This window comes from Phoca vitulina, unplaced genomic scaffold (genome assembly GCF_004348235.1).
Source record: "Phoca vitulina isolate PV1807 unplaced genomic scaffold, GSC_HSeal_1.0 scaffold52, whole genome shotgun sequence".
NCBI classification, from domain to species: Eukaryota; Metazoa; Chordata; class Mammalia; order Carnivora; family Phocidae; genus Phoca; species Phoca vitulina.
In genome coordinates, this window is record NW_022589755.1 from 2,323,832 (window position 1) to 2,348,062 (window position 24,231).

General features: G+C 62.1%; 1 protein-coding gene across 1 annotated transcript; it reads left to right on the forward strand.

Moving 5' to 3' along the window:
• Window positions 1-1,384: 1,384 nt before the first annotated feature.
• On the forward strand, window positions 1,385-23,835 carry ZNF787 (zinc finger protein 787). The gene is made up of 3 exons (XM_032388172.1): window positions 1,385-1,729; window positions 14,265-14,353; window positions 22,100-23,835. The coding sequence occupies exons 2-3, from the start codon at window positions 14,275-14,277 to the stop codon at window positions 23,170-23,172; spliced, it is 1,152 nt and encodes a 383-aa protein (XP_032244063.1). The 5' UTR covers window positions 1,385-1,729; window positions 14,265-14,274; the 3' UTR covers window positions 23,173-23,835.
• Window positions 23,836-24,231: the final 396 nt, after the last annotated feature.

A 24,231-nucleotide genomic window follows, 5' to 3' on the forward strand; every position in this document is an offset into this window, starting at 1 on the left:
CCCCCCCCCCCCCCCCCCCCCCGCCCGCCAAAGGATGTTACTAGATCAACAACGCACACCTCATGATTGATGCAGACTGAGACGTGACCCACACGGTGGCCGGAGCAGAAGTAATAATACTAATGAGTCTTACCGATCACTAGCATTTTCACTGAGACTTCACTATGACTCAGGTCCTGAATTAAGCACATTTGCACAGATTATCTCACTAAATTGAAGCTGTGAGAGGTGTCATTCAACAAGTGAACTGTGCATCCCCATCCTCCTGATGCCCAAGCTTGGTGACTCTTTTTTCTTTTCTTTTCTTTCTTTCTCTCTCTTTCTCAAAAAAATTCGTTGTTTATATTTATTTATTTGTTATTGGTGACTGTTTCAATGAGGATGATCATAAAACGGTTATAAATAATCACAGTAAGTCATGTGCCACTTACGTGAGAGCCAGCCAAGTGCAGAGCCGACAGTGACCAGAGGGACTTGGCCTATGAGGACACTATGGAGGACACTGAAAAGAGAGCTAACATTCAGCGAGTGCTTCCTAAGTGCCTGCCTCACGTGGGGGAAGCAGGTGAAGCCCCAGCTGCTAGGATCGACGGTCCGCTATGGGAGGCCGTATGTGGAAGCATGGTCAAATACTAGAATCGGGAGCGAGGCCACGCTTGGAGCCCAGGCTCTGCGTTTTGGGCGTGGGGCTCTCGGCCTTGAACTCTGGGTCCCTTGTTATCTGCAAAATGGAAACAGGTTATTCATGGGTCCTAAAGCATGCAAAGCCCTCGCAGGTTCACAACGTGCTACTACCCGCTGAAAAAGGAGGGCACTGAGGCCAAGAGACGGGCAAGGCTGGAGGACAGGGAGCGCTCCTAGCTCCAAGGGTGGCTCCGACCCTCGGGGAGCTTCCCAGAGGAAACCTGAGTCCAGCTCCCCTCTCCGACCCAGAGGAAAGGGGGCCCAGGGAAGGAAGGGGCTGGCCGCTCGGAGTGGCAGGTGCAGTAAGCGAGGGCACCTGTGGGGCTTGCCTCGGGGGCAGCAGGATCCTCATCCTAAAAGTTCACCCCGGGACCGGGCAGGGCTCGTCAGAGCTCTGCCCCAGAGCTGCCTCTGCGAGCGGACGCCGCACCCGCCACGAGCCCCGGCACGGAAGGGGTTACGATGATAGAGACGACCGGAGGACCTGGGGTGGCACGAGCGGCCCTCGCCGCCACTCTCCCCCACACCTTTCCGCCCCAGGCTGGAGCGGGGCGCCGACCGCGCAGGCGCGAGCGCCGGGCGCCGGGCGGGGCGGGGCGGGGCGGGGCGGGGGGGGGGGCACCTCTCGAGACACCCGGAAGTCTCCGCCTAACGGGCCGGGCCCGCGCCTCCTGTCCTGGAAGGGGGCGGGGCCCGAAGCCCCTCGGCGCACGGCGCCATAGAGCGGGGACGGAAGACCCGTGTCCTAGACGCGTCCGGAAGTGGCTCCCAGGGGCGCCCGCTCCCCACCATAGAGCTGGGGGGGGCGGCGGCTGGGGGGGGTCGCCGGGCTCGCCTTTCTAGAGCGGCGAGGACAGGGTGGAGGCCGGCGCGGGGGTGGGAAGGGGAGGGGGAGCAGCGCGGGCGGAAGCGGCCAGGAAGGTCACTTCCGGCCTGGGCGCCCGTCCCCCTGACCCCAGGGTCTGAGTCGCCGCTGCCGCCGCTGCCACCATCCGCGAGGGAGGAGAGAGGAGGAGTGCGGCGCGGCGGCCCCGGGACCGAGGAGGTGAGGGGAGGGCGCGGAGGCGGGGGGGCGTGAACCCGGGGCCGGGGTGGGCGCGCGTCTCGGGGAGCCCGGCTGCGGGCGGGGGGCGGGCGGGGGGGCGGGGGGGGGGGCGGGGCCGGGGGGGGGGGGGGCGGGGGCGCGTGCGGGGGGGGCGTGAGTGGGCGCGCGGCCGGTGACGCGGGCGGGCGAGGGCGCGCCAGGCGGAGCCGCGGGGAGCGCGCCTGCGCGGCGCCGCGGCGGGGCCGCGCCGGGGAGGGAGCGCGCCTGCGCAGCGCCGGGGCTCGGGCTGGGGGCTCGGGGGGTGGGGCCGCCGCGGCCTCCCCGGCAGGTCGTGGCCGGAAGTGGTGGCGATTCCCGGGGGAAGTTGAGGCCCCGGTGGGGGAAGGGGACGCGCGGGCCGGGCCGGCCTGACCGGAAACGGCGGCCAGGGGGGCGCGTCTGGGTCCCCGGCCTGCTTCCCCCGCCTCCCCGCTCCTTCCCCTCTTCAGAGAAGCCCGGGTTCCGCTGCCGCCCCGGGCGGGCTGCGTGCGGCCTTTGATCCCGCCGGGGATGGCGGGCTGTGGCCCGGCGGGAGGCTCATTCATTCGCCCCGGCGCGGGCGGCGGGCAGGAAGCGCGTGCGCCGCAGGGGAAGTGACTGGGCCAAGGTCAGGCACCGCGTGGCCCGCGGGACCGGGGAGGACGGTGGCCGGGCGCCCAGGCGTGCTGCTTGATTCCCCATGCCCAGCCCCGGCCGCAAGGGGGGACACCCCGGTTCGTGGAGATGGGGGTCAGGCAGGCACAGGATGGCGGCGTCGCACGACGGAAAGTGACCCATAGGCTCCCCCAGTGCCATGACGGGCATGAACAAGGTCCTGGAGCGGGCGGGCAGAGACGGGGACCGGGACGCGGAGTACTCCCCTCCCCCAGAGCCCTTGCGGGGCGGTCAGGAGGGCCGTGGGAGCCCCGTCCAGAGCGGTTTCGGGGAGGGGGCCACTTGGTGTGTGGTTTCCTGGTGCCAGGCCCCGCGTTGGGCAGCGCTGAGGATCCAGGTGGGAGTCAGGGCTGCCCTTGCTCTGGGGAAGCACAGTTGCTGTTGATCCGGGCTTATCTTCTTAGACCGTAAGCCTCTTTGGCTAAACGCAGCTGTCATTCACCTGCCTGCCTTCTGCCTCAGCCCCGAGAGCATTCAGATCAGATTCCCACTTGTTATCTCTTGTCTTAGCTTTTTCCCCCTGGAAGCCTTCCAGATCTAACCCCCACCCCCACCCCCACCCCGGCGAGCCGAGGAAGGGAGAACTCCAAGGGCTTGTCCCCATGCCTGGCGCATGAGCAGCACTGCGGCATTGGGAGTGCTGGGGTCAGACAGACCCGAATTCAGATCCCAGCTCCACACCTGGTACTTGGTGAGCCTGCCGCACAAATAAGCGTAACATCTCAGTTTCTACGTGGATAGAAAGGAATGACTTGGTAGGGAAGCTCTTAATGTATTCCTTTTAAAGCCAGAGCACACGTCAAGAGAGCTGAGTGTAAGGTATGTGGGGAGGGCTCTGGAGCCAAGCATTCCTAGGTCAGGCCTTGCTCCTGTCTCTTCCAGCATGGTGACCATGGACCTGTCACTTCCCTCTTTCCTCGCTCCCTTAAGGCGGAGAGCACAGTCCAGCCTTCCCTGGATAAGCCTGGCCCTGTGCTGGGCCCATGGGCCCCGTGGTCACAGCACTCTGCCATGGGGTGGGAGAGAAGGGTCTCTCAGCACACGTTTCTTGAGGCTTCCCTGTGCCAGACCCAGAGCTGGGCAACCCTGGGTTGCAGTTCCTGCCCTGCAGCTGCTTGGAGGCCTGTCAGGGAGACACATACGGAAGCAGGGAGTCGATTTCCCAGAACTATAGGTGCCCAGAGGGAAGCATGTCCCTGGGGGAGGTGGTGTGTCCTGCGTCTTGAAGGACAGGGAGGGATTGGCCTAGAGGACCCTGGGACTCGGGGGAGAATGATGGTGAACCCTGGGCTCACCATTCTGGCCCTTGGCCTCCAGCAATGGCCTGGCTGGCCGGAGGTGTCTGGTAGTCACTGCCGGGTACCTAGCTCTCCGGGCACCCATGCTCAGACACGTCTCAGCTTCCAGACCTTGCTCGGCTGTCCTCCATGCTGCCCAAAGCCTTGCATGTGCTGGGGCCTCCAGGAGTCAGCTGTGGCTCTGGCCTCTTGGTGGTGACAGACTCACTTTGACAGCACTTGCTTCCTGAGCACTTGGCAGGTGCCTGGTCCTGTGCCTGGTCCTCACTGTCCTGAGCTCTCAGAGGTCCTGGGATGGGAGTGGTTGCCCCCGGTTCCGGGGCATGGGATGGAGCCCCAGGCCCCGCAGCTGCACAGGGAGCACTGGTCTGCATGTGACTCCAGAGCTTGGCCCTTCGCCATAAAGCCGCAGGCTTTGTTGACTTCTTTCTTTTGGCCAAGGCTGGGGTCTGGGGGAGACAAAGGTTATCGGGCTGGGGACTCGCTCCCTCTGCCATGGGGTGCGTTGTCACGAAGGGTCATTGGCTGGTTCAGGGCACTCCGAGCCCCAGCCTCTCGTTTCAGGGGTGACTCACACTAATAGTCTCAGTGCCTTTGTTGTAGAAGCACAGAGAGCTGTGGCCTCCCGAGTGCTGAGCCGCCAGCCAGGCCGAGCCTGGCTGGGTGGACCTGGGCCCCGGGCTGCGCTGCCTGGCCACCTGGGGCTGCAGGACGCGTCTGTAACTATGGCAGTTGAGCCAGTGCCAGCATCCTGAAGACGAGGAGGGAAGAAACGACGACCTTGGAGGCTGGCCGGCCTGGCTGGAGTCTCTGCTCCTCTACTTGGTGGCTCTGTGATGTTGAGTCAGCCACCGAACTTGTCTGAACCCCAGCTTTAACAGTTCTCATCAGGGGTCACCAGGCACGTTCTGGGTGCCTGGCTTCTGGCTGAGCACTTCACACGCATTGTCTCCTTTGATCTTGACGCGGGGCCTGTGAGGGTCAGGGGCACAGAGGCCGGAGCACCTTGTCCAAGGTCACATGGCTGCTGGCTGGTGGGGCTGAGTCGGACTCTGGCCGCCTGCCCAGAGAGCTTGTCCTCACCTCTCTGACAGTGGTTGTGGGGATCCGGATTATGAACCCACTGCACCCTGTGCACAGGATCTGAGAGGTCGTCTGTGCCTGGTTATTTGAAAAGAGAGGACCGTTGAGCTGAGGGAAGGGAGAAGTCTGGGAAGACTTACTGGGGAAGGCGCTACTTTCACTGGGCCCTGACAGCAGCTCCATGGGGAGAATGGGCAAGGTGGAAGGATGCAAACACATCCACCAGGGAATGGGGGTCTGGCCTGATTGAGGGGTGACAGATGTTACATGGCCTGTAGGCATGCTTCCATCTTTTTTTTTTTTTTTCCCTGCCTAGAGAATGTTTTTGTTTGTTTAAGCAATTTTCAGTTACTTGCCAAGACTTTAACAATCAGGAGTGTTCACGGACGTGTCTGCAGATCCGGATGCTCGGTGTTCCTGGATGGTGGCAGGTGGTCTCCACGCTCCCTGCTGCGCCTGCCGCGTAACCGTGCGGGGAGGTTCTAGGGATTCTAGAAACTGGTTTCCTTTGGAGACAGCAGGGAGTGGGGACCAGGGTGTCTGGAGTTTGCCACCTGCCTGGGTTCCGGGGTGGGGTGCACTGCACCCCTGGGAAGGCTGCACAGGATTGGAGGCAGGGGCGGTTGGTGCCCCTGAGGATACGAGGACGGTGGCCGACGGCAAGGGTGAGGCCTGCTTGGCCAGGTGGGACATGGGTGGGAGAAAGAAAGCCGTGAAGTAGGGTTGTCCTCTTCATGGGAGGACTGTGAGGGCAGCCCAGACAAGGAAAAGAGGAAGAAAGTGGGGTTGGGGGGGCAGAGGAGCAGGGTCATAAGGGACTGCTTTGCTCAGCTCTTTCAGTGTGCTGGAAAACCCGAAAGAGGCGTAGATTGCTTTCTGGGGAAGTACAACCTACCCAGCTGACTCCCGATAAGATGGAAAAAATCCAAACATTATCATGGAAGAAATAGGAAAAGTTGACAGAGGGCCCCTTTTCCCCCCCAAAAAAGGGCTTAAGGTTCTGATGGTGTTGCGACTTGTCCTCAGTGTTGAAAGCACAGGTGAGAGCCTGGCAGGACTGGCTGTGGGTGTGGGAGGTGGTCTGGGTGGGAGGTAGAGCAGGGAACAGATGGGTGTTCAGGCCTGGAGCGAAGGGTGAAGCCGCGCCCAGAAAAGGGAAGCGGGTAGGAGCTGGTGAGGAGAGCGGAGGGGTCTACCTGCAACCCCAGGGGGGTGTGGGGCATCACCACCCAGGCCGAAGAGGGGTCTGAGGTCTGAGCGGCCCCCATCCAGTCAAGGACGCCAGTGCCAGGCTGCTTCCTCTCAGTGAGCCATGTGCGCTGGGCGGACGATTCCAGGTGGTGGTGCACGCTGGGGAGGAAGGAAGCCTGGCCATGTGATGCGGGGCGGGGCGTGGGTGGACCCTTGAGAGGTGAGAAGGTGCCAGGCAGGTGGAGGACAGGCCGCAGATGGGAGGTGGGCAGTGGTATTGAGGGGATTTGGATTTGGGGTGACGCGCCGTGGGCACGTGCAGCAGGGTGGTTTAGGCAGGGCAGGGGTGTGAACTCTAGCGGCTTCATGGAGGCGTGAGTCTCCTAGCATGACCCCCCTGCAGAGTGCACAGTGGAGTGGGGGTTGATGTGTTCACAGGTAGGTGCACCCATCCCCACAGAACATTGTCGTCATCCCAGAGAGACTGCACCCACTCCCCTTCCCCTGCCCCCAGTCCCTGGGAGTCACTCATCTGTATCCTGTCTCTGGGTTTGCCGTTCTTCACGCACAACGCGGTCTCTGTGGCTCCTTCACGCGGTGTGATGTGTTCAGGGCTCCTCCGGGATGCGATGCGTCAGTGCTTCATCTCCTGTGTGACGGAATAACGTTCTGTGGAATGATCGGACCACAGTTTGTGTATCCATTCATCTGCTGATGGGCATTTGGGCTGTCTCCAGTTTTGGCAGTCGTGATTTATGCCTCTGTGAACGTGCGTGTACAAATTTTTGCACGATCGTGTTTTTGTTTGTCTTGGGTTCATGGCCGTGAGTGGAGTTGCTGGATCCCACGGTCATTCTGTGCTCTGCCTTCTGGGGAGCTGCCAGGCTGTCTTGCACAGTGGCCGCCCCATTTCACATCCCCCAGCAACACACGGGGCTTCCAGTTTCTCCACATCCTCGCCAGCCTTTAGTGTTTTGTGTTTTCTGTTATGTGCGTCCTGATACCGTGGGATCTCATTGTGGTTTTCGTGTACGTTTCTCGGATGGCAAATGAGGTTGAGAATCTTGTTACGTGCTTATCAGCTCTTTGTATTCTCCTTAGAGAAGTATCTGTTCCGATCCTTTGCCTATCTCTAGTTGGGCTGTTGGAATTGAGTGACTTAAAAAGATGAGTTGGTCTGTGATGTGGGGAGCAGACTTTAAAGGGGTGTTGGGCGGGGGTGGGCATGGGGAGGCAGGGTAAGGGTGGACGGGGTGGGAAGGAGGAGGCTGGGAGGGGAGTGTGTGCTGGACTCTGCTCGCTGACAGCACAGGGGTTAAAGAGCCACTGGATTTGGTGACCTCGAGGTTGGGGGGGAGGTAAGGGCAGGAGCTCGGCTCTGAGGGAGGAGGGGAAAGGACGGTGATGAGAGAGACCGAGAAAGCAGGGGGGTGTCCTGGAGGGCAGGGCCTGGGGCATAGGTGCGGGAGGGGCCCTTGTTCTGCAGGAGTTGTCTGGAGCATCTGGTTGCTGGCGCAGGGGAGGGGAGGTGGTGAGATTGGCAGCAGAAGAAAGAGAGGGGCTAATTGGTGGGCTGGCATCCAGAGGAGGTGGGTGGGGTCTAATAACAACAATAATAACAATAATTTGTCTCAAGCTTAATAGCAGCCAGGCCCTGTCAGCCCCTGTGCTAATTGGATTGCTCAAGGGCCTGGCTGGGGTGGGCTGGGGGAGGCCTACCCTTCACCTTGGGGAGCGGAGGTCAGAGCTGGGCGAAGTCACAGAGGGGGGCAGAAACTGGGGGAGCTGGGAGGGAAGATGGGGGGTAGGCAGGGCCTCCGAAGGGGCCAAATTGCATAATCAGACTTCGTCTGGAGCAAGTGGGGGGCCTTCTGGTGGCGCTGAGGCCACACCCCGGTGTTTCTGCACGCACCTCTGTGGAGGGGAGGGGGCTGCAGCCCTTGCCCCATGACTCTGAGGTCCTGGGTATGGGACCCACAGGCCCACAGGGTCAGCCCGGAGGCCTCAGCAGCTTCTTGAGTGATGAATGAGTGAGTGGGAGAGGAAGGGACCTGGGTAACGTTTAGTGAACACCCTTCCCGACTCTTCACTAGGACCCCTGGTTAGTCCCCGGCTCCGGCGCTGTCCTGACCCTCTCCTGGCCCTGGGAGTACTTGCTGGGCCTTGTGGGGAGCAGGGGCCGAGCCCCCGCTGCGTGCTTCCTTGTTCCATCACACTTCGTGTGCAAAACACAGATGCAAGGTAACCTTACTGGGATTTCAGGACGGCAACTGCAGAGCCCTGACCCCCGAGCTCGGGGCGTCCTCTGACGGGCATCCCTGCTGTGGCCCCCACAGCCACCCGGCCTGCCTTCTGCCCCTCTCTCCCTCCCATCGGAGGCACGGCACCTCCAGGCCTTTCCTATCTGTTTGGCCTGGGATGTGTCCCCCCACATCTCGGCAGTCCTTGCTCCTTTACGTCAGGGTCAGCAAACGTTTTGTGTGATGGCCCAGAAGGTAAATATTGTGGGCCTTACAGGCCAAGGGGCAAAATGGAGGATCTGGTGTGCTACTTAGACATCTTTTAAAGTGTGACCGTTTAAACACGCAGGTAAAACCGATTCCGAGCAGGGGCAGCTTACAGGCGGGCGGCTGACTCCCTCTCGGCTCCAGCCTGTCCCTTGCAGAGGGGAGGGGAGACTTTCCTCTGCCCTCTTAGGGTTTCCGGCTGGACGGACTGAAACAGATTAACGGGAGAAAAGCACACGGATTATATTTCCACAAACGTGGGAGCCCGAGCAAGAGAAATGAAGACCCACAGATGTGCCGCACCGGGGTGAGCGAGGGGCGGTGGTTGTGGAGAAGAGACTGCGGCCCCTGGGGGCCCTGAAGGAGAGAGGAGGTCTGTGTATCTGTGTATACGGGCTTCTTTCTCCGGGGTCTGGAGGGAGGAACCTTCTTTCCTCCTGGTTCAGGGAGGGCTCTGTGCCGTGCGGCTTCCATCTTCTGCTTTCAGGCAGAAAGGCGGCCTGTTCTGGGTGGATGTCCCTGATGGAGACCCGGCCCTGCTCCGGACCCACGGGCCCCCTTGCCCACTGAGCACCTGGGAATCTCTGGCCACAGGGCAGGCGCTGACGCCGCCGTCCTGCAGCCGGAGGAGGAGCGCCCCTGTGCTGCGCCTCCTGGCCCGGGGGGCCCCAGAGCCCTGGGGTTCCTGGGGAGGGAGGACAGCGACATGGAGGGGGCGGACAGGGAGGGGACGGGGAGAAGGCCGAGGCCTTCTTGCTGCAGGAAGTGGGCCTGAGGTGGAGACTCGGGTCTGGGAAGTCCCTGCTCAGTGACTTACACGTTGACGTTCAGGGGAAGCACAGCACACCCACTTAGCAAACAAGTTTCCACACACGCAGGAGGGCAGAGGGGCCGGCTGTCCCGGCCCACTGCCTCAGCCCTGCTGCCCCCAGCCCTGTGAGCACTGACTGTGTCTTTCCTTTTTCTTACCTCGTTTTTCTCTCTTTTTCTTTTCTTCAAAGTTTTATTTATTTGGGGGAGGGGTGCATGAGGTGGGAGCGGCAGAGGGAGAAGCAGGCTCCCCGCTGAGCAGGGAGCCCGATGCGGGGCTCGATCCCAGGACCCTGGGATCACGACCTGAGCCGAAGGCAGACGCTTAACGACTGAGCCAGCCAGGCGCCCCTTGTTTTCCTGGACGATGTAATTGGCTTTATTAAGTGGTCCACGAATGGGAAAATGTTTCATCTAGCAAGTGGAGAGATGCTCTCCTCTTACCTCATTTTCAGTGTTTGTGGCCTTGTAATCAGCGGGCCTCATACGATTTTTTAAAGTCTGTTTACTTTTTAGTGGAGATCTAATTTGCATGTCGTGAGATCCACTCTTTGAACATGTACAGTTTAGTGATTTTTAATATATTCACAACGTTGTGCAACCATCACCACCATCTGGTTCCACAGTATTCTCATCACTCCCCAAAAAGCCCTGCACCCATTAGCAGCCCCTCTCCCTCCCCGCCCCCATCCCCTGGCAGCCACCGTCTCTGTTCTGGATGTTTCTGGACGTTTCCGAGAGATGGAGTCCGCTCTCTGCGGCCCTTTGTGACTGGCTTCTCCCCCTGGTGTTTGCGCTCTGACGGGCGCTGCCGGAACATTCGTGTGCGAGTCTGCGTGTGGACGCGGGTTTTATGTCTCTTGGGTGTATACCTAGGGGTGGAGTCGCGGGGTCACAAGCTAAGGCTGTTTATCATGTGAAGAGCTGCCAGACTGTTTGCCACGGTGGCCGCACCGTTCTGCGCGCCCAGCAGCCGTGCGCGAGGGTTTCTGGCCGCACGGTTACCTGGTGTGACCCGAGGGCTGTGCGTCCCCACGGTGCCCCCTCAGCACCCGGCGATTTTCCCATCGCAATGCATAATCCTATGGATGTCCAAAAAAGAATCGTTTCGTCTTTTTCCCTTACAGCAGAAGTAATTACTCATTCTAAAAAAATGGAAAAGTTGAGAAAATGAAGATAAAAAGAAAAAAGTGAGACACATTCTTCCTGCTATCAGCTGTCGTTTCTGGGGCTGTGGCATCTGTGGGATTTTCTTGGGCTTTCTCCCACATGGTGCTGACGGGTTCTTTCCAGTTTCTTTCCTGCTCTAAATCTGGCTGTGATGAAGTTTTTTTTTCCCTGCAGGAAGCGTTTTCTGAGGTTTGGGTTTCCCCTCGGATTAGCCCCAGGAGAAGGGGGTGGGTTGCCTGGCCAGGGGCTCCCAGCGCCTGTTTGCGGCTGCCGTGTGGCCGGACTGTCAGGCTCCCCCCGAACTATGTGTGGCACCAGCTCTCAGCTGGGGGCTTGCTGGCCTTCCTGTGGGGTCCCAGAGGGTGGGCCGGCCAAGGGGGTCAGAGTTGCATGCATTGGTTTCTCGAGCCTCCATTCTGTTCAGACCCCTTCGTGGGTGCGGCACGTGCCTGTTCTCAGCCCCTGAGGGCGCTTGGCGCCGGTGTGGGTGCTGGGCACCCTGTGGGGCCCAGGGGAGGGCAGATCGGGGGCTGGGAGGCCTCTGAGGGGGTGATGCCTCGGGCAGATGGGGAGGAAGAACGCTCCGCGCCCTCCCAGATCCTGGGAGTCCCTGTGGCCCCGAGCCCGGCACTGTGCCAGCGCATCCTGGCTGCCCACCCTCGCTGCTGCGTCCAGATGCTCCTTGCTGTTGCTGTAGGCGAGCTCCAGGACCGGCCCCACCTACGTCTGGGAGCCCCAGTGTCCTCGTCTGTAAAACACGCGTCGCAGTGGTGCCCACCCCAGAGGGATCACCACGTTTCACACAACTCCTCAGTCCTGTCTGGCCTTCGAAGCCCTGCGAGAGTGCCCTCCCACCCCTGCATCTCTAGCCTCTCCGCAGGGCCTTTGCACCTGCTGTCCCTGCATCCCTCCCCCTCCACGCTTCTCGTGCAGACCTGCTCCTGTGGCTCTTCCCTCTGGGAGATCCTCCACTGACCTCCTGGTGCAGCTGCCCTCCCCTCCCCTCTTCTTCCCTCCCCTCCCTGCATATCTTCCTTGAACTTCATCGTCTGAAATGGCCTTTTTCGTTCGGATGCTTGCTCATCACTGGCAGGGCTCTGTCACGCGGCTGGGGCTGTGGCCTCTTCACCACACCACATTCTCCAGGGTCGAGCAACGGCTGGCCCTTGGGGAGACCCCCACGCCTGTGGGGTGGGGGTGATGGGGGCCGGTGCGGAGGAAAGGATCATGCCATCCTGCACACGACGCTCCCGCCTTGTCTTCTCATCAGGCCGACATGAAGAGCCAGTCGGATCAGGGCCCCGTGTGGAGGGGAGCCTGGGACGGGCCGGGCAGGTGCTGCCGTGTCACGGTGGGTGCCGTGATGATGCGCGGGAGCGAGAACCTGCGCAGGGCAGCCCTGTGTGTGTCCTGCCGACCTGGCCCGACCCCGTGGTAGCTCCCTGTCGTGGTCAGTGGTAGGGCCTGCCGTGAGGAGGCCTGGGCCTTGGCTGCAGGCTCCACCCGGGGGCCACCTGCAGTCTTCCTGCCAGGCCCCCGCCTCCTGTCCATCCCCGTTCGGTGTCCCCCAGCGTGGCCTCCTGGCCCCCCAGACAGGCCTGGCTCTGTCTTTGGTCGGCCCCGTGCTCTTCTAGGTCCTCATTGACGGGTGTTAGGACGGCAGAGCAGTTGGGACCAAGGACTCGGCAGCGGCACCGTTGGCGTCCTGTCGCTGCTCCTCGATGTCCTCTGCTGTGACGTGGGGATGGTGGTCGTTCACAGCACGTCAGTGCGGGGTATGCAGAGCCAGGCCGGTGGCTGGAACATGGGGCCCCGGCGTCCAGGTTTGGCTCGTGGGAGGCACGCGGGACGCTGCTGCGTGAGTGAGCGTTTGTCTGCCTGGTCACTGCCACGTCTCCTGGTCCCAAGGACCCGGCCCGCATGACCCGCATTCGCAGTTCTCTGCGTGCCGTCTGCCTTCAGATCTCGGCCACTTCATGGCTCAGTTTGCGCATCTGCGTGATGGGGACAGCGTTGTCCGCTCAGAGGGCTGTGGTGCAACCAAATGTGCTAACGGCGTCTAAGTTGCATAGGACAGGGCCTGGGCCTGGGAAATGTGTTGGCAGAGGGAGCGGCTCACTGTGTCTGCGAGTGTTTATTAACTGGACAGGCGGGTTCTCGGAGTTCCTCTCAGAGGTCAGTGGAGGTTACTGAGGGGCGGGTTCACGCTCCCCCAGCAGTGGAATGGGTTCCCTTCGGGGCCTGGGTGGTAGTGAGCTCCCTGTCAGTGGGGGATTCAAGAGACACGGGTCTGGCATATTGTGCTGCGGGCAGATGCTTGCCGTTGGCAGGTGCTCGCCTGCAGGCGCTCAGCTGCGGTGAGGTCCCCGTGTGGGATGGGGGATGCAGGACTCTGGAGGTTTGCTTGGAGCTGCGTGCACTCAGCTTCAGGGGCCAGGTCTCAGTCGATTGTGTGTGGGATGCTGCGTAGCTGCTCACCAGGAGTCTTGCCCACCTGCAGGCTTCCTGCCAGGGCGTGATGCCACAGCAAGGGTCCCCCCAGTGCCAGGCTCTGGTGCAGCGCAGGACTGATGAGCCCACCTGGGGCTGGGTGCCTGCCTAGGTCTCCCAAACACAGGGGAGACCCCTGCCCAGCTCCTCGCCTCAGGGCAGCATGGAGGCCCAAAGGGGCAGTAGGGGGAGGCCTGGGCTGTGTGCCCCAAGAGCCAGGCTCTGCCAGATGGCATTTGCCCCCAGGGCGGTGGTGAGTGGGTGAGAACCTGACCCTCGAGGCCAGTGAGGTGAGATTTCTCCCCAGCACGGCCCGTTGCATGGGGTGGCATGGGCGGTGGCGCGATGAAAACATGTCCACACGGTACGTGCGCTCAGACGTTCATAGCGGCTTTACTCCTCAGCCCCGAGGTGCAAACAGCCCAGACGCCATCTGCGTCGGCGGGTGAACCGACACACAGAATGTGGTCCACCCATACAGTGAAGTGTCGTACAGCCGTGAAAAGGAAGGAAATTCGGACACGTGCTACAGTGCGGACGAGCCCTGAAAACATTACACTGAGCGAGGGAAGACACACAAAACACCCGGTGACACAGCGTTCCATTTCCTGAAGCCTCCAGATGGGGCAAATCCAAAGGGACAGAGGCCGCAGAAAGTGCTCCGCCTGCCCCCCCCCCCCCCCCCCCAGAGGCCGGGGTGGTCTGGCCGCCCCTCTGGGTGCAGATATCCTGGAGGGTCGGCTCCTTTCCCCCAGGCCCCAGTGTGGGGTCTTCTCAGAGACCTGAATGCGTGAACGGCTTAGAGGACTTGTGCGCCCGTGTCAGTCGGCCTCACTGTCCCGTCGGGGGCGGGCTCTGGGGCTAGAGCTGCCTCCCTGCTTTGTCTTGTTTTAGCCTCACGCACGTCAGATGCGTGTGCGGTGTTGGCGGCAATCCGGGTGCCAGGCGGTGGTGGGGGAGGCTGAGGCGGGGGGCTGGAGTCTCCCCCCGGGCTCCAGCTGGCGAATGGTGGAGCTGGGACACGAGCCTGGCCGGGTCGCTGCAGCCCCGGTGCGTCGTCCTTCCCCAGGTGGTGCGTCGCCTTGGGCTGGTCTCCCGTGCAGGGGGAGGTGCGGGCCGGTTCTCTGTGCCCCTCAGGTACCTGCCGCGTGCGCCTTCGGCCTGCCAGGGCTGAGCTGGGCGCTCGCAGCTCGAGCACGCGCTGGAGCCGACGTGGTGCCTGCCGTCCTGGGGCCCCCTGTCTAGTCTGGCGTCCTGTAAACTCTGTCCTTCCGTCTCCTCCCCTTCTCACAGGGACCCAGACATGGAGCTGCGGGAAGAGGCCTGGTCTCCGGGGCCGCTGGATTCCGAGGACCAGCAGATGGCCAGTCACGAGAACCCAGGTGAGGTGGCCTTGGGCAGGTCTCAGCCGATCCCGTATCCCTCCTGGACCCCGGCTTCCTTCTCCCCCGCTCCTGTGGCTCAGGAGTGATGCCTCCTTCCTCCAGAGGGTCATGGGTGCCTTTGGGGGCCACTTCTCTCCGGCTGTCCTCTCCACCGTCATGGCCCAGGCCCCTCGCTCCCCAGCGTCCTGGCCCCCTGCCCTGATTCTGGGTGGTCCACAGGTGTCTCAAGCGAGAAGCTGTAGACGGGGTGGGCGTCACGGGGCCGGGGTGACCGGACCACAGAGGAGGGTGTGATGTGTACCAGTTGTGGGGGGAAAGCTGAGTATCTGGGTTTTTAGGGGAAATCTTCCACTTTTTCACTATTGGTACCCTGTTGTGTTTAATAAAGCATTATTTGGGTTGAATAAAACTCACCTTTGAGCACACGGGGCCTGGGGTTTGCTTGCCGAGACACTCCTTTCCAGGGGTTTTCCTGTAGGGCACCCGAGAAATAAAGCATGGACTTGGCTTTCATGCTGCTGTTGGTGTGTTTTCGTGCCGGGTGTTATGCCGGCGTGGAGTCAGCGGATGTGTTTTTTGCTGTAGAGGCCAGAGGAGAGAGATTTCTGGCTTTGCAGACCCTGTGCTGTTGCAGCGGGAAGGCGCCCGGCCAGTATGGAAGTGAGTGGGTGTGGCCACGTGCCGGTCGAACTTCACGGACGGGACGGGCGCTGGGTCTCGGCCCCGGGGCCGGCATCCCGCAGTCGTCCTCAGGGAGGGCCACGGGGACCTGCACCATGGTTGGGGGAGGGTTTTTAAAGTCTCTTGGCCTCCCCCTACGCATTAATGTAAGATCACCCCGAGGAGAATAAAGAGAAGCTCCCTGCAGGCAGGCCGGGACGGCCCTGGTTACCAAGGAGGACACGGAGTCGTGGGGGCTCCATGCTCACTCTGACCCGGCTGCCCTCCGTGGGGGAACCATGCCCGCCCTTCCCCGCTGTGCCCCTCTGGGCCTGCTTCCCCTGCCTCCCCCGATGCACGTCCTTGGCCTTCTAGCCCTTTTAGAATTAATTTAAAAGTCTGCATATTATGGGAACATTCGAGCTCAGTCACGTCATGACTTTGCCTGCACTCAGCCTCAGGGTTAGAGACCCCTTTCCAGTCTTATTTCTCCGTTTGCACCCTTTTCTCCCTCCTGGAGAGTTTAAAGAACATCCCAGATGTCCTGTCTTTGCACCCGTAGGTCCTCCAACAGGTGCGGGCTCTTTAAGAGCAAAAACGAAACGACAGCTACGAAACGCTTACCTCACCCAACAAAACACCCAGTCTGAGTTAACAACCCCAGTTTTCTCCAAAACGTACATCTGCCTTGGAGTAAGTCAGGTGTAATCCTACGAGTCCTCCGTTAACCCGTCCCCCTTATAAAACTTGTACGATGTGCAGGTGGGTTCTCACCTCCCCCTCGTCCAGCCTGCTGTCCTGAGCCTGCTCTCCCCCAAGGGAATCTGTTGGACGTCCCTGCTCCAGCCACCCCCTGCTGGGGGCCACACCATTTTGACCCCCCCCGCCCCCCCTTTGCTCAGCTCGCGGGCCTTGTGCCTGGATGCTTCTAAGTGGCCGTGCATCCCATGGTTCTGGGTCTGCCCCGGGGGGTGCTGCCCGCCTGGGTGTGGGGCCTCCTGTGGGGTGACCGTGCCAGACTCCTGCCCTGAGACACCAGCCTGATGCCCATGGTAGCTCTGGCCTGCAGGGCAGGGGCTGGGGTCTGTGCTGGCCCCCTCGAGAGTGGGGCAGGGCTGGGAGAAGGCAGGCAGGTGGGCTCACCCCCTGGCCCAGGGTCTGAAGATGGCAGGTGGAAAGTGCCGTCAGAGCCCTGAGTCGCAGCCTCATGGCCCAGCTGACCGTGGGGGCTCCCCGGGGTCCCCCCCAATCTGATTTCTGGCCCATCGAGTGTCCACTCACAAAGTACCTTCTGGATGTGGCCACGGAGCCCCCCTGGCTCCTGGATTGCCACCCTGCACTGACCTCCACCTAGTCCCTGCGTCCATCCCTGTCCAGAGCCCCCCGCATGAGCTTCTTGAGATGGGCGTGAGGTCCTGGCTTGCCGGGAGTGATGCCCGTGCCCTGCACTGCTCACCGTGCCCGGAGTCAGCCACACGCCATCTGCGGCACGGAGGCAAGCTCTGCCTGTGTCACCGCTCCTGTGGGGGAGGGGCTGGGGACGGTGTGCCTGAGGCCGACTCCCTGTCTCCACGGGGCCCACAGACTGGTGGTGGTTACAGAGGGGACTGCCGTGGAGACCGCCTCACCAGAGGGCCCAGCTCGTCGGGGGCAGGGAGGCTTCGCCAAGGAAGGGGCTGCCCACCGCGGGAGGTGCGGGCCGCTGGCTGGAGAAGAGCGCGGCTGGCTGTGGATCGGAGGCCCCGCGGACAGCTTGAGGCAGGGGACGCGGCAGCGAGGCAGGACTAGCAAGAGCCCTCCTGTCGTGGCTTTAACTGGAACGGTGTGTAGCCGTCTGGGACACCAGGCTGCACACAGGGCACTTCCAGCCATTTCTCCACGAGCCGCCGACATCCTGGCTCTGGCCGGCTTTGTGTGTGCCGTCCTGGCCACATGCCTGAGGTGGTACCTCAGCTCTGGCCCTCACGTCCCCCTCCCTGCTGAAGATGAAGGACAGGGAGGGGGCGGGGCAGAGGCAGAACTGGCTCCTGGGGCCTCTCTTCCCGGCAACCCCATGTGCATCCTGATCGGGGATGCGCGACCTGGGAGGTGGCTTCAGGGTCACCATGCCTGCCTTATCCCAGCTCAGCCCTGTGCTTGGGATTTTCTGGTGAGGAAGAGGGGACTGACCGTGGGCAGCCCCAGCAATGTCACCCCAGGGAGAAAGGCGTTCCTTGGGGGCTCAGGAGTGCTTTGGAAAGCTTTCTGGGGCTGCTGTGGGGGAAGGAGCACCGAGCCCCGGGCACCTTGTTTTTGCCTGGAGGCAGCCAGCCCCTCAGGAGCCATGGGCGATTGTGGGCCCGAGGCTCCTTCCCTAGGGAAGGCTTTGCCTCAGGGCCCCTGGGAGACCACGGGTTGGGTGGTGGGGCCTCAGGTGCAGATGAGGAGGTGGGCGTGGCGGGCTCCCCCCAGGATGTTGTCTGAAGGACTTTCCAGCTCTCTCTGTCCCCACAAGTTGGAGCCGCCCCGCCCTGTGTCTTCCTGCTTCGGGTGACTCCACTCCATGACAAGGAGGCAGAGGGGGACCCACGGCATGTCTTCTGACCATCGTCAAGGCCTGAGTCGTTCTGCACACGCCCTCAGCCCAGCCCCACGTGTGTTCGTGTGCCACGGAAGCGAAAGTCCCAGTCCTCCCTGTTGGCAGCACGGGCACTGTGTTCGCTTCTCCTCCCACCGTATTCCGTGTGGATCGCCTCTGGCCTGCTCCACACTGAGCTGACCCCTGCTGCCGGGCTGTGACCCAGGTGGAAGCTCGCTGGGGCGGAGGGCAGACAGCCGGTCACCTGGGCGGTGCTTCTCTGGCAGCTCCGTGCACATGAGACAGAAAAGAGCCAAGGGGTCGCATTTCCTTTCCATGACCTGGACCTGCCCAGGGCGTTTGTGAAACCTCAGGAATTGTAGCATTTTCTTCCCTGGATTTGGGTATTTTTGGGAATGGTGTGCAGACTGAGCGGGTGCCATTGTTCACAGCGGCTGGTGCTTTAGAAGCGCTTCCTGTCGGTCCTGCGCTCCCTCCAGCCGCCGGGCCATCCTGCGAGGTTGGGTTGCCAGCTAGAGTGCTGGAGCGGAGAGGCCAGGCCACCCACGCAGGCTGAGGCAGCTGGGGGGGGGGAGGGCGGGGGGGGGGGGGGGGGGGCAGGGGGGGGGGGGACAGCCGGTGTCTGCTGCGCTGTCCCCGGGGGAGGGCAGCCCTTCCGACCTGCTGCCTGGGGCTCCTCCTGATGGCCCCAGCCTGGCCATCCAGGGTGCAGGTGGTCGGAGGCCTGGGATCAGGTGGTGGCGTGCGGGGTGGGAGAGCCATCCAGGCCTGTCCTGGGGCTTTAGCTACAGGGTATTCAGAATGGAAAGTAATCCAAAAGAGGAATACATAAATAAAGATGACATTGTGATTCTGAGGAGGGAGCTCTCCCAACAGGAAAGAAGTGAGCTGGTGTCCTGGAAGGCACCCACTGGGGGACGGGGTTCTGACCTCCCTCAGCCAAGCTCTGGCTCTCACGTTGAAGTGCGCTTCAGAGTCATTCCAGGGGGCTGACCTAAAATGCATCCGGCCCAGAATGATGGCAGCCCTTAAGCCTCCCCAGACCTCCACAGAAAAACCATGTGGCAGAACCCAGATCCCTCCGGCCACACTGATGACAATACTCCTTAGGTGTGAAGGTGCCCCCGTGACCCCAGAATACAGTTGGATGGGGACAAACCAATGGTCACAAGCCTGTGTGGTGTTGGCATTGTGTCGGAGGGAAGGAAGCAAGGAGGAGCCCCAAATAGCCCTCAGGGGTCACTGGGAAGCTTGGGGGGTGGTCCCACTGAGACCAGCAGCTGAGACTGGAGGTGTTCTGTCCAGACCGGGAGCAGGGAGCTTGGGGCCACAGGAAGGTCTGGGGCTGGAGCAGCCTGGGGGCCCACGCGTGGGCTCTGATGCCAACCAGGGAGAGCGTTCTGCCCATGGCAGGACCCACTCAGAGCAAAACCTTCTGGGAGGGAACTCAAAACTGAGTGGGACCCCTGTCCTTGACCACAGGGAGGAAGGAAGGAGGAGGTACAGATAAAAACAGGGAGGCTGTGGCGCCAGGAGCCCGGGACACTGTCACACACTCCGATATGGTGTGAGAACGTCAGAGGAGGGAGCTCGGAGAACCTCGCCCCCTGGGAGTCGGGGGACCTTGCCCCCTGGGAATTGGGGACCTCGAGCCCCCAAAGTTGGGGAACCCTTCCGCACAAAAACGAGCAACAGGAACAAACTGAGCATAACACTAGTGCCCCCCCACCCCAAAATCGTTAGAATAAAAGAGAAAATGGGCAGGTAATATCTCCCCCGATCGCGAGGCCCTTGGAGATACACCACCTGGTCAGAGAGGTGACAGCCTGTGGAAGAAGCACGAAATCAGAACAGCTCAGAAGCGAGGATGCAGGACTCAGCAGAAAATACGAGCAAAGCCGTTTCAAAATGAAAACTGAAGGAGATAACCCAAGAGGGAATAAAAAGAACACATTCCCTGAGAAAAGTTGGAGGTAAAAAGGAGGGATGTTTAAAATTAAAAAGAAATGAAGGTTAAAACGAAGTATAAAAACAAATGAAGTCAGAATCCCAGCGCGGGCCTGGGGAAGTCCTTGCAGAAATCCAAAGCAAAGGAAGAGAATAAACAAGCCAAGAAGACTCCTGAATTGTCAAAATTAGGTCTTGAAAGAGCAAGTCACAAGTCTGAGAATACCTCCTCAGAGGTCACCGGAAGAAGCAAATCTTTGGGGCACCTAGGGGCAGTGCTTTATGCCAGAAGACAGTAGGGCCATATTTATGGTTCCCAGGGAAAGAAAAGGCGAGCCAAGGGTCTCCTTAAAACTGACCTACAGATTGGAAGGGCAGAGGAGGAGTTCAGTCCACAGCGTTCTGGGCCCTTTCGGGGGATCTGTTAGCAGGCGAGCCTCGGACAGCCACTGGCTGGAGAGAGACGGGCAGCGAGCAGGGCCGCGGGAGGTTGGGTGGGACAGGAGTGGCGCGCGCAAGGCCGTGCTTTGTGCTTTCAGAAATTGCAGTCGGCAGTGGTGGATTAGAGTGGTTATCTCAACACCGCAACATGGGGTCAGCAAAAGAATAATGACAGACTATTCAAACTCTCTTCTCCCTTTTGAAGAAGGGAGATGCAGACGTCCCCAAAAAAAGACTCAAGAAAAACCTGTAGGTCCGGATTTGTCTGGGAAGAAGTGTTGGTGTGAACTCAGCAGAATATTACTGTAAGGAAAAAAAAAAGCAGTGACCATTTCCAGATTTGGGTCTTGAAGTACTTTCCACCAGAAGAAACCAGGGCCTCCTGGAGAAACAGTGATTGCACGTCTGGGCGTCTCATGAGGCTGAGGAGCAGGGAAGCTGCCAGGGCCCACCAGGGTCCTGCCCGAAGGATGGGGCGCCTCCTTAGAGCGGCGGCAGGTGGGACGGCAGTGGATGGAGACCCACCAAATACGGGTAAATCCAGGAGTTCGTAGCGATGTTCAGAAAGGGGAGACTGGAGGGTGATCGAGAATGGTTCATCTGGCGAAGCGAGCGTGGATTCTGCCACAGCCATGTGTGGCTGACCGTAGTGATGGGGAGCACGTGTGGGAAGCCTTCCAGCTGCCAGTGCCACGAGCAGCTCCGGGCCGCGCTCCCCGGTGAAGCGGTCGTGAGTGCCCCAGAAAGGCGCCGAGGCCGCCATGTGCCTCTGGAGCAAGAGCGGGGTCTTGCCTTCAGCCCGGCTGCTCTCCAAGGCGCCCCCTGAACCTCATGCAGCGAGCGGGCAGAAGCCAGGGGCACTAGAGCAGGGCTCTCCCAGGTTGTGATTCCTCTCCTGGTGCTGGGGTTCTGTGCTGTAAAGACCCGAGTTCCGTAGCGCCTCCCTTACAGGACGTAGACGCATTGAAGCTTGTTGAGTGCGTGGCGCCCACCTCGGTGCATCCTAACGCCTCTTTGCATGTTTGTGAGTTACCCTGGGTCAGTGTGTGAGTGCTTCGGGCCTGGCTTGTGCCCTGGTGAGGGAGGGAGGGAGCGGGGAAGCAGTGTTCCCAATGCATGCTTGGAAGGGAAGCTGCAGGCACACCGTGGAGGGCCACGCCGGGCTGGTGGGCACCGTGGAGGAGTCCCGGCTGAGGCCCAGGCTCCGCTGGATTGGGGAGCAAGAGTCCTTGTTGCAGGTGCTCACAGGTCGGTCTCTGAGCTGGGCAGGTTGCCCGGGGGAGGCCAACGCTCTTTCCCTGGGAGATGGCTCAGGGCCAGGTGTGGTGCAGACTTTGGACAGGCTTTGAGTCCTCACTTCACAGCCGGCAAGACCAGGGCTCCATGCTCCTCTGTCGTCTGCATGGGGCAGCAGGGATAGGGTCAAGGACGTCTGTCACGGAGACTCCGGTATGCGGGGGTCGCACTCCCAGGTACTGGGGCAGGCGGGATCCCATGCTGGCCTGTGATCCCGTTAACCAGTCCTATTCCTCCTTCCTCTTCTCCACCTGCACCGGGATAGTCTTCCTGGAAGCCAGGTGCGATGCCATTACTCCCGGGCTTGCCTTGTTCCTGGGCCAGGGTGTGAGCCCCTCTCCCTGGACCCTCCCCGCCCCTGCCTGGTGCTTTGGGCTTCAAGTGTCATTTCCTAGACTTCCATCCATGTTCGTTTATGTGGATGCTGTTTATTTCCCAGACATTTCTGGAGTCCCTGCTACGTTCCAGGCATTGTTCCAGGTGTGGGGGAAGCAGCTGGGAAAGAAAAGTCTTGACGGTGGGTAGTGAATGACCACACGAACGTTCAGTGCAGTGTCAGGGAGTGAGCTCTGAGGAGAATACGGCGGGGAAGGAGGTGGAGAGACGGGCATCTGCGGAGGGCCAGGTCTGTGCACCGACCCGGCCGAGCTGCCCTCCGGGGCCGCCGGGCATCCTGAGCCGGCGCGCAGGCGAGGCTTTGCGCATGCCCGGTGGCAGGTGAAAGAGCCCCGTCGAAGCCCCCGGCCCGCGGCCCCGGCCCGGCCCTCTGTCGAGCCCGGGCTTCTCTGACTCTCCTCCCCTCCCACCCTCTTGCCTTCTAGTGGACATCCTCATCATGGATGACGACGACGTCCCCAGCTGGCCCCCGACCAAGCTGTCCCCGCCCCAGTCGGCGCCCTCGGCCGGCCCCCCGCCCCGGCCGCGGCCGCCGGCGCCCTACATCTGTAACGAGTGCGGCAAGAGCTTCAGCCACTGGTCCAAGCTGACGCGGCACCAGCGCACGCACACGGGCGAGCGGCCCAACGCGTGCGCCGACTGCGGCAAGACCTTCTCGCAGAGCTCGCACCTCGTGCAGCACCGGCGCATCCACACGGGCGAGAAGCCCTACGCCTGCTCCGAGTGCGGCAAGCGCTTCAGCTGGAGCTCCAACCTCATGCAGCACCAGCGCATCCACACGGGCGAGAAGCCCTACGCCTGCCCCGACTGCGGCCGCAGCTTCACGCAGAGCAAGAGTCTGGCCAAGCACCGGCGCTCGCACAGCGGCCTCAAGCCCTTCGTGTGCCCGCGCTGCGGCCGCGGCTTCAGCCAGCCCAAGAGCCTGGCGCGTCACCTGCGGCTGCACCCCGAGCTCGCGGGCCCCGGCGTGGCGGCCAAGGTGCTGGCGGCCAGCGTGCGCCGGGCCAAGGCGCCCGACGAGGCGGCGGCGGCGGACGGCGAGATCGCCATCCCGGTGGGCGACGGCGACGGCATCATCGTGGTGGGCGCGCCGGGCGAGGGGGCCGCGGCGGCCGCAGCCATGGCGGGCGCGGGGGCCAAGGCGCCGGGGCCCCGCTCGCGGCGCGCCCCGGCCCCCAAGCCGTACGTGTGCGTGGAGTGCGGGAAGGGCTTCGGGCACGGGGCGGGGCTCCTGGCCCACCAGCGCGCCCAGCACGGGGACGGGCTCGGGGCGGCGGGGGGCGAGGAGCCGGCGCACATCTGCGTGGAGTGCGGCGAGGGCTTCGTGCAGGGCGCCGCGCTGCGGAGACACAAGAAGGTGCACGCCGTGGGCGCGCCGTCGGTCTGCAGCCGCTGCGGACAGAGCTACTACCGGGCGGGCGGGGAGGACGACGACGGCGACGACGACGAGGCGGCTGGCGGGCGCTGCAGCGAGTGCCGCGGCGGGGAGGGCCGGTAGGGGCGGAGGCCCGGGGGGGCAGGGCCCCTCGGGCTTGGCGGGGACGATGGCGCAGGGCCCGGAGACCGGAGAGAGACGGACAGAGGGCGCCACGGGCGGCGGAGGCCTCGTCTCCCTCCCTGCCGCGCCCCGCCCGGCGGTCCGCGCTGTGGGGACGGGCGGCCCGGGGCGCTAGGGCCCTCCCGCCCCCGCCCTGCGCCCTGCGGCCTGCCCCAGCCTGGCCTGCCCTTCTGGTTCTCGGCGAGCCCGGGAGAGACCGCGCGTGGGAACTGGAGACGAGGGAGGACGGAGCCCACGACCGAAAGAGCGGCCCCTGGTCCCTCTTTCTCTTGCCCCGCCGCCCGGAAGGCCCCGCCCTTCCGCTTCACGAGGGCCACGCGGAGCGAAGGGAGGGGGTCCTTTTCCCCTCAGAGTTTTCTTTTGATCACACCCGCCTCCCGACCACCCTTCCATTATTTTGTCTCTACTTCCCCGCGGGTCCTGTTCTTCTTCTTGGCCCTCGTCCTCCCTCCCCTTCCTGGGTTCGGGGTCGTGGAGGAGTGCTGGAGCAGGACTAGGCCCTGTTCCCAGCAGACCCCGCAGAGATGGGGTCCCGTCTATTCCCTGGCCTGGACGCGGCTGAAGGAGGGGCGCGGGGGCAATAAATCGCACTATCTGATTGTCCCTGCTCTGCGTGGTTCTTGAGTTGGGAGGGAGAAGGGCAAGAGCATGACTTGAGGGCTCCCCAGCCCGCAGTCACAGAGGGGACACCGGGCGAGGGCTGGGCCGTGGAGAAAGCTGCTGAGTTGGTACCCTCCTGGGCTGATGTAGACTGGGCTGTCCTCCTGAAGAGTGACCCGACCCAGTCACCTGCAGTGGGCCGTGGGCTTTCCAGACAGAAGGCCACCGGACTTGGAATATTCCTCGGGCTTGTGAGGAGCTGGGGCTGGTTCCGAGTAGGGCCTGCTTCTTGCAGCTTAGAGGAGGAATCCCACAGCCTCAGTGGGTTAACACAAGGCCGTTCCTCACTCGTGGGACAGTGACAGCAAACGAGGTGCCGTGCTCCCCACTGTGGCTCCC

Bases quoted from the DNA above. Each gene is read 5' to 3' on its own strand.
- ZNF787 (XM_032388172.1), top strand. From the start codon at position 14,275: ATGGAGCTGCGGGAAGAGGCCTGGTCTCCGGGGCCGCTGGATTCCGAG. The intron at 14,354-22,099 runs GTGAGGTGGCCT...CTTGCCTTCTAG, and splicing joins GGCCAGTCACGAGAACCCAG to TGGACATCCTCATCATGGAT.